This window comes from Watersipora subatra, chromosome 9, assembly GCF_963576615.1.
Source record: "Watersipora subatra chromosome 9, tzWatSuba1.1, whole genome shotgun sequence".
NCBI lineage: Eukaryota > Metazoa > Bryozoa > Gymnolaemata > Cheilostomatida > Watersiporidae > Watersipora > Watersipora subatra.
Window position 1 is genome coordinate 56747872 of NC_088716.1, and position 11309 is coordinate 56759180.

Consider the following 11309-nt stretch of genomic DNA (forward strand, 5'->3'; position numbering starts at 1 on the left):
AAAGAGTGCATCTGTTTAGATAGCAAAAATTAAAAAAAAACAACAGAGCTCAAATATAAAACATTATCAATCTTGAGTAATGGGCTCTTTCGCTCCTCGCTGCCCCTCACCAATAGTTAAAAGGTCACACAGTTGATCAATAAGGTAAATGCGAGAATCGTCGAGTACGTACGTACTTCTACAACCCAGCGGTCGATGTAATTTAGGGTTGTGTTCTCTGTGGCTAGAAGGCGATGCGTATAATACCTAAATGTGCCTCGCTTTTATTACCAAACTCCGCGCCACCTTTCCAACATAGCCTCATATCACTAAAGCCTGCTATATTTTGTTGAACCCGAAGAAGCCAATATATTTGATTGTCGAAATAGCGAGCTAGGCTAAAACTAAAGAGATCAGGCTGACAAATGGGCGGAGCTATTACTTGATGTCAGTGAATTTTATTTCTCTGCGTCCTCTTATTATAACAGGGACAAGGTCAGCTTGTACATCGCCTATTGAATACGCTATCAAATATAGTTGTTGCAAAACATATTCAAGAAAAGCAAAACTAGGATAACTGAGCAACACTTATCAAGCACAAATCTTAGAGCCATAAGACCCCTAATTTGTCATAAGGAAGGTAGGTCCTCTACCATTTCGGTTCATGTTTGCGCACGACCTTTTTTGATGAAACCTAATTGACAAACGATTGCATCTCATAAGTTGGTCGAGTTTTAATATTTCTCTTACGGTTGCTAAAACGCCTGGTTGTATTTATACACCAGCATGGATTTGTTGCAGTAACTCTTATTTGTTGGCTAAGACATTTGTTTGTAACAACGACTTCAAAAGCGACAACGGATACGACCCGATAATCCATTAGTGCTTGTTGGATAACACAGCGGAACCATACTATCTATCTATCTCTGTAAAATATCTCAAGTGGCCGCTAGGCCTGTAGAAATAAAATGGTGCATTAGGCATAAAAATAAGATCACAAATAAGCATAGACTTATTTATCTAAGTCTGAAGGATAAAAGTATAAGATCGCTTGGTCTAGTTATAAGAGAATCAGATGTTAAAATTTCATCGCACGGTTAAAAAAAGAGTGTTTCATTGCACTTGTATTGATTGTGTGTCTGATATTGGAGCCTCGAGTAAAATAGGATGAGTTCTTAATTACAAATCTATTAAAATCGACCATTAGGTCTTGGCTTAAAATTTTTTGCAGTGTGCTTTCGTCCTTGATGCGTCTTCTCTCTGCAAGTGTTTGCCATCCCATTTTCACCATTTCTGATGATATACTATCAAATTTTCTTAAATTGTTGGCCCACCTAAAAGCTTTTCGGTTAATGGATTCTAAATCTTGTATACTATAATCAAAATGTGGACTCCAGATTTCCGAAGCGTACTCTAGCAGTGGACGACACACACTATAGTATGCTGTCCTTTTGACATTAGGAGATGTTTTCTTAAGGGTCCGCATAAGCATAAAAAGAGTGCCGTTAGCCTTACGTATGATGCGATTTATGTGTTCATTAAAATTGAGGGTGCTAGAAACAAGTATACCCAAGTATAAAAAGGATTGCGAGGATATAAGAGATGTACCGCAATAGTTGTATATATGTGAAAATCTAACTGGTTCCACAGATGTAGATGTGCATTTATTAGCATTAAATCTCAACTGCCACGACTCAGCCCATGCAGCCACTCTGCACAGTTGGTCCTGTAGCAGAAGGCTGTCGGACGCACATTCTATTGGTCTAAAAAGTATGGCATCATCCGCAAATAAACGTATGGATGTCTTTGGACAGTTCAGAGACTCTGGAAGGTCATTGATATATAAAAGAAAAAGCAAGGGTCCAAGCACCGACCCCTGGGGCACACCTGATGTTACCTGGGTAGGTGGAGATGTTTTACCGTTAACTATGACACAGAATGTGCGGTCCAGGAGCCAGTGCTGTATCCAAGTCACTACGTTTGCATTTAGGCCATAACTTCTAAGTTTGTGGATCAATTTGTCATGCGAAACTGTATCAAACGCTTTACTAAAATCCAAAACAAGTACATCCACTTGAGTGTTAAGATTATTAAAATTTGCCAAGTCTGATATGGTGTGTATAAGTTGAGATTCACAGCTGTGCTTTTTTCTAAAACCATGCTGTGTTTCACTTAGGATGTTATTCTGATCGAGATAATCTCTTATGTTATGAGCAATAATATGTTCTATAACCTTAGATGATACGCTAGTGAGTGATATTGGCCTATAGTTAAGTGGGGCCTTCTTGTCACCTTTCTTGAATACAGGGACTACATTGGCATGTTTCCAATCAAGTGGCACACACCCTGTGTTGAGGGAGTGTTTAAAAATCAACGTTAAAATGGGAGCAATGTCAACAGCCAAAAACTTGAGCAAGGCAGGACTAAGGTTGTCTGGGCCCATACCCTTACGATGGTTAAGATTATTAAGAAGGGCCAAAACTCCCTCTTCACTGACAGCAATGTCCATTTGGGGTACATGTTCTGCACTAGATTGAGTGAATGATACTTGTGGGACGTGTCCATCGTCTACGGTAAATACGGACTTAAAATTGTTAGCAAAACTTATGGCCATATCGTTGTCATTCACACAGTTATGTAATTGCATAATGTTTGAACATTTTCCCCCTTTTGAAGATTTAGATATAAGCTGGAAAAGAGGTTTGGAATCGCCATTCTTAAGGCTTTCAGTAATATGGGACTCTAAAAATTTATTATAATCTCTTTTAATAAGGCGTTTAGATAGATTACCAATGGACTTTAGTTGTTCTAAATTGTGGCTAGTAGGGTAAGCTTTATAGGTATGAAAAAACCTTCTCTTTTTTCGGCAAACTGTTTTGGCTTCCCTTGACAACCAGAATTTTTTACCTTTGGGTTTACGTACTGGGATGCATGAGTTAGCTATGTTTAAAATAGTGTACTTGAATGTGTTCCATAAAAAATCTGTCGTATTCGAAGCTTCAATAAACTGGAGATGCTTGTAAAGGTGGGCTGTCTGTTCGCTTATGTCAGACATCCGAGCCTTACCAAAGTCAAAAAGAGTTCTAGTAGTGCGAGAAACTGGGGGATCAACCTGTGGAAAAAAACTAAAAAGTTCAAAGCACAGTGCTGTGTGATCCGACATTCCAACATCAGCGTTTTTAAAAATAGGGCAGGGATCAAAATTTGTAAAAATAAGATCAAGTGTGTTGCCTTTAGAGTGGGTAGGGAAGTTTACATGCTGCGAAAAGTTATTTTTCAAAATAAAAGACAAAAAGCTCTCAGCAAGTCCACGACCCCCTGGAGAGACGGCCGGCGTGTCAAGGGTCCACTGGATTTCAGGAAAGTTAAAATCTCCAAGTAAGACAAAATTGCTGACCAGGCTGTCCTCAAAAAAATCAAAAAGTGCACTCATCTTAGCTGAGCTCGGAGGACGGTAGTAAGTTACTACACAAACACGAAACCCGTGAACAGACAAATTGATCACAAGCATCTCCTCATTAGGATCCACAGAAGAATCAAATATCTGAACCCCTTTCAATGATTTAATAGCGACCAAGATGCCTCCGCCATACATGCTAACTCTCGCGCATTGGGCGTGAGACTCACGCAATCACCCCAAAGAAAAATTGAAAATGCGTGAGATTTTTGCCCCAATTTCCACAATTTTATATATACTATCATTGATACATCAATTGCCCCAAAACCAAATCTCACGCATTGCCCCACTCTTGGGTTGGCAGGCCTGAGCGGAACACCATATAAAGTCAATGGTAACGCGCAAGTTTGAACTAGCAATGAATGAAAGTTATGAATAACGCAAATGTTCTCACATCTGCATGAAATATAATAGAACGTGAAAACAGCCAAATTACTAATACATATATATTAGAATATTCGGGATTGAGCTATGTGATTAGTAATAGTTTAGTTTAGTAGTTATAAATGATTAAAAGATCATAAGAACTTTGAGTTCAATATTATTAGTTGAGTCAGTCATATTTGATTCATGATTCAACCTTTCTATACAGTACAATCTAACTAGATATAGCTATGAGCTGATGGATTGTACGTTGGGAGGTTGTAGGTAACATAAGATGTTACCTACAACATGTTATGTAATATAAAATGTTACATAACTGTATGTTATGCTCCATATTACCATTAATTTGGTTAATATAGAGCATATCGCAAACCCAGTTTTCTGTTTGTTTGATATGGTGAAAATAGGAAAAAACACACTTGACTCTATGGGAAAATAAATAGTGTACGAGTAATAAAGTTGAGCAATTTGAATTATTTATCTTGACATCTGCTATCATACACAATCTGCAATCATAGACAGTCTTAGTCGCCTTGACCGACTGGAACAGATAGATCTATGAATTTGTCAAAGCATTAATCATCTCCTGCTCTACTCAAATACAACTGACATCACAAAGTTTCAATGTCTCTGGGCGGTTTTTGTTCCTTAAGTAAAGCTTTTGAATTTTAAGGCTAGTGGAAAAGCTTTTGCCATAGGGCCATCTATCTCCCTTAAAACTTTCACGAGGAAATTTCATTTGCACTCGATGGTGTCTTCAATTTTTACCCCATTTACTGATAGATAATCTTTTTAACAATGAGACTTTTTTCCATATACTCAACATATGCTGGGGATCTCGGTGTGAAAACCAGAAAATTAGAATGTTTTGTGGCAGTCAGCTTATGTTTTAATTAGTTTGTTTTAGTTTATTGACAACTTGTCTTAACACCAGTCATTGGTTCCTCCACCATCTACCTTGTTTTTTTTTATAATCATTTTACAGCAGGCCAAGTTAAACTTTGTTCTTCAGTTATGAGTTTACAACATACTGCTATTGTCGTGTTATTAGGCAGCTACCAGATCAGCAGTTATGTTTACTCTATAATTTACAGTTCAACTGTAGTTATTCAACATGATTAGCACGAAAAATCAAACGGTTTAAATTATTGATATTAGTCACGATTTTTTTCATGAAAAAATTGCAATTTTTTGTGATTTTGCAAGAATCAGTATTTTTTGACAAACCATCTTGTTTTGATGTGTGTAACAAATCTGTAAACACTCCTCTATCATTGATTAATTGGCTAGTGTGATGGAGATAATTGACTTCACTTGTAATACAATTCTACATGAGAACCTATGAGCTTATTTAGTAAAGTTCGACGCAGGATAAATTGTGAGGTAGCAGCTATAACTGGTTGTTCTCCCTCACTACTCTGTTTAATTCAAGATATTATGACATTACATTCTTTACTGCAATCAGCTCAAGTCCAAGCATTGAAAGAGTATTCTCCACCTCTGGTTTCGTTTATTCAAAAAGAAGAAGATGACGAGGTACTGAAATGACTGACAAGCTGATATTTATATTTTGCATGATCAACTGCAGTGATCCCACTAAGGAAAGGTGACTTTTTGTTGGTGTGATCACTACAAAAAGTCTGTATTTGTATTTTGGATATTTGGATCTTAGTCGTAGTTTATGTGAAACTGCTAGTAGCTCTGTTTCACTAATTTTCACGTAGTTTGTGCTTTACGTTTTATATGGCTATGGAATGCAAGCAACATAAGAAGTTGTCAAACTAAAGCATGTAAGTCACTAATACTGAACATTAAGTGGTTTCAGCAGCATTTTGATATGCAATGCAATACACCAATAATTTGCTTGAGCAAAACTGAGCGAAAACAAATTTATCAAAAGAATCATACACATCGAAAAATCAATTAAATCTAACAAATCGATTTAAATTGAAAAAATTCGATGCTCGTGTTTTTTCATATTTCAAATTCAAATAATCGTGTTTTTTCAACCATAAATTATTAAGGCAATTAGTCAACAAATATATCACAGTTTTGGTTTATTAAAATTTATGTAGTTTCGATTTTTATTATCCTGATGTGTTGTTTCATTATTTAAATAAATGATGAAATTAAAATATTGTATGTATCATAATAAAGTAGATAATTGAAAATGTCCCATTGCGGGGATCAAGTGTCAGAACTTCGTTCCAAGATTGACTTCCGGTGTTAAAAAGATCGACTTCATGTGTTAAAAGTTGAAACAAATATGTATTCTTGCAAGGGTACACTGTAGTTCCTTTCACAACCTTGAACACTGCGATAACTCCTTAATAAACATTGTAGGTAATTACGCAGCATTGAAAAATATGCATTTTATAAACTCATACACAAAAACAAATGATATATGTAAATAATGCAATAAAAATAAAAATGGTTTTTATCGTTACTGTACCGGCAAAACATGTGGACAGAAGAGTAGACTCAGCAATACGTAGATTCAAGGGTAGAGGTAATAATAAAAATATGAGGAGAAATTTACTCAAGCAAACGATATCTATGGATACATCTATGGATACATCTATGGATACATCTATGTCTGTATGTTAGTACGTATTCGGGCTATAGATCTTCAAGTCTTGGAGTAAAGATTCCATACCGAAGAAGATTCGATCTCGGACTCTGCCATTCGCCTGTCGGACACCCTGCCCACTAGACTACAGAAACTGAATTGCTAGCTTGCCAATATAAGTCATTATATGAGAGCGAATACATAACGGCTTTGCGTATGACGCGGGTCATCGCATAATGTCATGAAAAGCTGTTCGCTCACATTATTAAACGTACTGGCTAATAGTACGCAGGCTCATTGTTTAAAAGACCAAACACTTTTATCATGATATGTGCAGTAGTTTGAAAGTTAAAATGGCAAATGTTGTTATAAATTGAATACAAATCAATTTTCTGTTCAAAGACTTTTCTATTACCTGGGCAACGCCGGGTAGCACAGCTAGTATATATATATTTCTCAAAGTATGCGTGTCCCTTTAGCTATATCTATTATTAGAATAGTGTAGCTGGACAATGCTGGCGCAACATCGTCATGGCCTACCGTCTTTAGAAGCCTAGCACTTATTAACTAGCTTACTGGAATTTTCCATTGGCAATGTGCCAGGCTAATAGCTTGAAAGTTACAGTTGTTTGACAAAGTTTTAAAACCTTTACAGTTGTTTTATTTTTCTCTTAATTTATTTCAACTACACAAAACACTTCTCTCATGATATGTCGTTGAAAGTTAGAATGGGAAATGTTGTTATGTTAAATGCAAATCAGTTTTCTGTCCAAAGACTTTTTTATTACCCGGGCAACGCCGGGTAGCACAGCTAATATATCTACAAAGCGATCGAACAATAAAAAAAGTTTTGGTTACTTTTCCTTGGAATAAAAAACACGTGGACAGAAGTGTAGGCGGTAAGTGCGATGTGTAGGTTGATTTTAGATGTAGTGATAAAGATATGAGGAGGAATTTACACTAATTCTGACTAGATGAAGTTTAGACTAACTTGGCTGATATATTTTCAAAGATCTTTAGTTTGCTCTATGGTTTATGACGATAACTCCAGACATTTTAATTGCTAATATTCAGCTGAGTCTTTGCATTTCGCTAAAGAGATTATGGTAAAAACAGGTTTGTTTCTATTTGGAGTTATGTTTCTTCAAAATATTTGTTCTAATTCTGTACCCTAACAGTTATATCCAAAATGTTCATGTTCTCATACCTATTGGAATTTACTTTTGTTCATGTTGCTATATAATTCAGGTCTTTTGCAGGTAATTGCTGACGAATTTAAAAATTGTGCTGTGTCACTGTTAAAACTTTTTTTGCTCATTTTAAAAGGCAGCACCACCTTAAACCAGTCAATTTATTATTGCTGACATGTTACACATGAATTTATGCAAAAAATCCAATTTTTAGCTGATGTAAAAGTATTTAAGCATCCTGATTTTTCAATTTTTTCACCCAAATCTCTACATACAAGCTTGTATTGTTTTAAGAAATGCTTTGTAGGTTAAAACCATTTCATGTTGAATAGAATAGGTATTTTCTAAAATTACATCGTAATTAATCTATTTATTAATATCGCTGCCCAAAAACTTACGAAGAACCCGTGAATGCAAATAATTGCACATAGAAATATAACAAATGAGTTAGAAAAATGTAAAAATATAAATAAAAATCAATAAAGAAATAATAGAAAAGCTTTTTATTCTTACGTTACCTTAGCGATATGTGAACAGATGTGTAAACTTGGTGATGTCAAGGTGTAAAGGTAGATGTGGTATACGCAGGGTAACTTACTCTAACTTAAACTAGCTGAAGTTTAAATTAGCTTGCTTATTTCTTTGTTAGTTTATCTCTTTACTATTCTCTTGCACTTGTAAAACTCTGATGTTTGAAGAAATGTCTTATCCCACTAATTACGTTGGGTGCAGAGGCAGGTATTTGCTCGGATTTTACATCACATTTTGGAAAATTTGTCGGCTAAGGCGATCCAAGTCGAGGTTAGATGATTGTTTTGGTTGGTGGCATATAAAATATGACAGACTAAAGGTTGTTTTAGCATACTTCCAAAAGATCTTCACACTTTTAGTATCTGTATTTTGAATGATGATGTATAACAAATGATTTTCTGAACACGGTTAATATATCTTATACTAACACATAATATATGTTGTGGACCGAAATTTTCAGGCAAGTCAAAATATACCGTACAGGATGAATTTATTCGCGGAGTTATATTTCGCGAAAATTGTCTTTTCATGCATATTCGCGGATGAATTTATTCGCGGCTAAAAACTGCCACTCTCTAGGAAAAGTTAACTCTATTGCGGCTAGTAATAGTTATTACTACGCATGCGCACACCGCGTGTTCCGGTTTATATTTAGCTTACAACTGCAAGGCGATCATGCTATTCTACGGTAAACAATTTTTGCTACGTCCAGAGGTTTTCACGAATATTCATCGCTTTGGAGGCCTTTGATAAGCCAACAACTTGTGGTAAGTAATGAGTTTTTACATTTACTAAATTAGTTGATTTTTACTTTGGTTCTTCGGTAAAACGCAATATTACCATATTTTTTTCTATCCCTGCTGCTTCATTATTTGTTTTAGTGTGAGCGAGAGATTTTTCATCATACACCGAAGAACAATGATTGCAAGGGTGGTACATGTCATTCTTAGAAGATCACCAATCATTCAGGGAGATCTGGAAATTGAGGTTGAAGTGACCGCAGCTACTTACGAGAAAAATATATCTGTTTTTAAAAAAGGAACAAAAACGCCTTTACGAGCACAAATCTTTGGCCAACCGTCAGAACTTTGCAATAGTAAGCCACGAGGAGAGTTCTGATGATAACTTCCTTACCAGCCATGTAGTAGCGAGAGAATCGCCTTCAACACCTACCCAAGACAGTGACAGCGACAGATTTGCTATTAGTAAAATAACTAGTCAGAAAGCACCATTACACGCTAGTATTCACATATCAAGAGTACCAGTTTAATTTTATTGCTAGACAGCCATATGGACTAAACTGTTTATATTTACTCCATTCATCGTTTTTAAAATTTTATTTGTATTTGAAATATTTTATTTGTACACTCAAGTTTGTAATAAATTATAATATATCTATACATGAAATAAAATAGATAATTTAATCATGTTTGCTACAGCTATATCAAGGAGTTGTTGTCGATGAAGGGGTCTAGGTTGACTGGTTGCCTCTCTGCCAATATTCCTGCCTTGATGAATATTACTACTTGTCTCTAGTTTTCGTAATCGGAGTAGGTTGTTTCATTCTCAATCTGCAGTAAACACAAAAAAGAAAAAATATTAACGAGTGTTGAGGAAGTACAAAAACAACAGCTGAAGTATTTGATGAAAGCGATCAGTGTTTAAACAAAAGAATTAACTAATACAGTTGATTATGGCAAAACGTATCTGCACTGCAAATCAAATACATACATACCATGATGTCCAGATCAGAATCATGATCGTCATTGACTTCGGTATTAGAGATTGATGAAGTTAATTCTAATGTCGAAAGACTAGGAGAGCTTTTTTGCTATGTTGAAGCCATGCCGAATAACTTGTAAAAACTTTGAATAATTTTGTAAAGTTTGACGCAATGGCAATAAAGCTCGAAGCCTGGCGATGAAGTTTTGGAACTCGGCTACGTTTAGTACTTCTGCCTCGCGGCTATTTTCGCGATGACGCCATTTTGCATATCTTGTGACAACCTCGAATAATTTTGTAAATAAATGTGATGCATTGCCAATGGTGTTAGCTCAAAGCTCAGGCAATGATTTTAAAAATGTTTTGGAACTCAATTACGTTTAGTATTTACATTAAAAACTAGGCTAGCGACTAGTTTTCAATTTGATGCAGTAGTTATTCTCTCTTGTGATTAAAAATAGAACTAATTATTCACTGAATTTAATTCGCGGATTGACTGTTCGCGAATTCGCGAATTTTTGTGACCAACGAATATTTTCATCCTGTAGGGTATTAGACTAGACTAATATTTTGACTAGTCTGCATCTTTCAGACCAAAAACAAATGTAGACCACAACATATATATACATTATATATGTTGTGCATGTATATAATGCATATACACATATACAATATATACATGTATATATAATGCATATCGATGTATATATATACATTATATACATGTATATAATGCATATATATGCATGTATATATAATGTATATATTTACATGTATATACATTATATACATGTATATATATACATTATATACATGTATATATAATGTATATATATACATGTAAATGTAATAAACCCGGCATGCTGGGCTTGTAATTACACAGCTCTGCTTGAAGGCATCAAAGGGCTAAGCTGATCTATAGGACTCGGTAGTTTGTTCTCATCACATGAATAATTGACAATCATCACTGAAAAATGAAAATACAAACGTTCTTGATGCAGATGATGAGTTGCTGGGACATGATAAAGCAATTTCAGTACACGATATATGTATTCACTAAGCTTCCTCTGTGACTAATGCAATTACTCAGCTGAAGTTTGTAATAACTTTTCTATATACTTATAAATTTTTACTTATAGGCCATCTGTGCTTTTGTTCACTCCATGTTCACTTCTCTATTTAAAGCTGCTTGTGAAACATCTGGAGAGGTCGAGTCACTATGAGCAGTAGTGACAAAAGGAACAGCGTCCTATGGCATACATGCATAGCTAGTCTACTCGCGCAAGCCTTTCTCTATCCTAATGGTGAGACGACTCACTAAATGACTTGTATTTTCTATGGATTTCTAGCGGTAGATTGCGCTTTTCTTTAGAGTTGTGTCTACAATTCTTTATTCTCCCCTCATCTTTTCTACACACTCATTTTGTCTCTTCACATTATTTTCTCAGTTTCCCCATTTACACTCATTCATTTTACT

The 11309-nt window shown here is 35.4% G+C and overlaps 1 protein-coding gene across 2 annotated transcripts in view; it reads left to right on the forward strand.

Annotated features, from left to right (window-relative positions):
- Nucleotides 1–429: 429 nt before the first annotated feature.
- Nucleotides 430–11309, forward strand: part of LOC137404229 (neurocan core protein-like) — a 25394-nt gene continuing 14514 nt past the window's right edge. Inside the window, exons 1-3 of one of the 2 annotated variants that reach the window (XM_068090393.1) lie at nucleotides 430–618; nucleotides 5567–5610; nucleotides 11018–11136. In XM_068090393.1, coding sequence (XP_067946494.1) covers nucleotides 11052–11136 — 85 coding nt within the window. In that variant the 5' untranslated portion in view covers nucleotides 430–618; nucleotides 5567–5610; nucleotides 11018–11051. Of the gene's footprint in view, nucleotides 620–5566; nucleotides 5611–11017; nucleotides 11137–11309 lie in introns of both variants that reach the window. The other variant, XM_068090392.1, reaches the window with a different exon arrangement.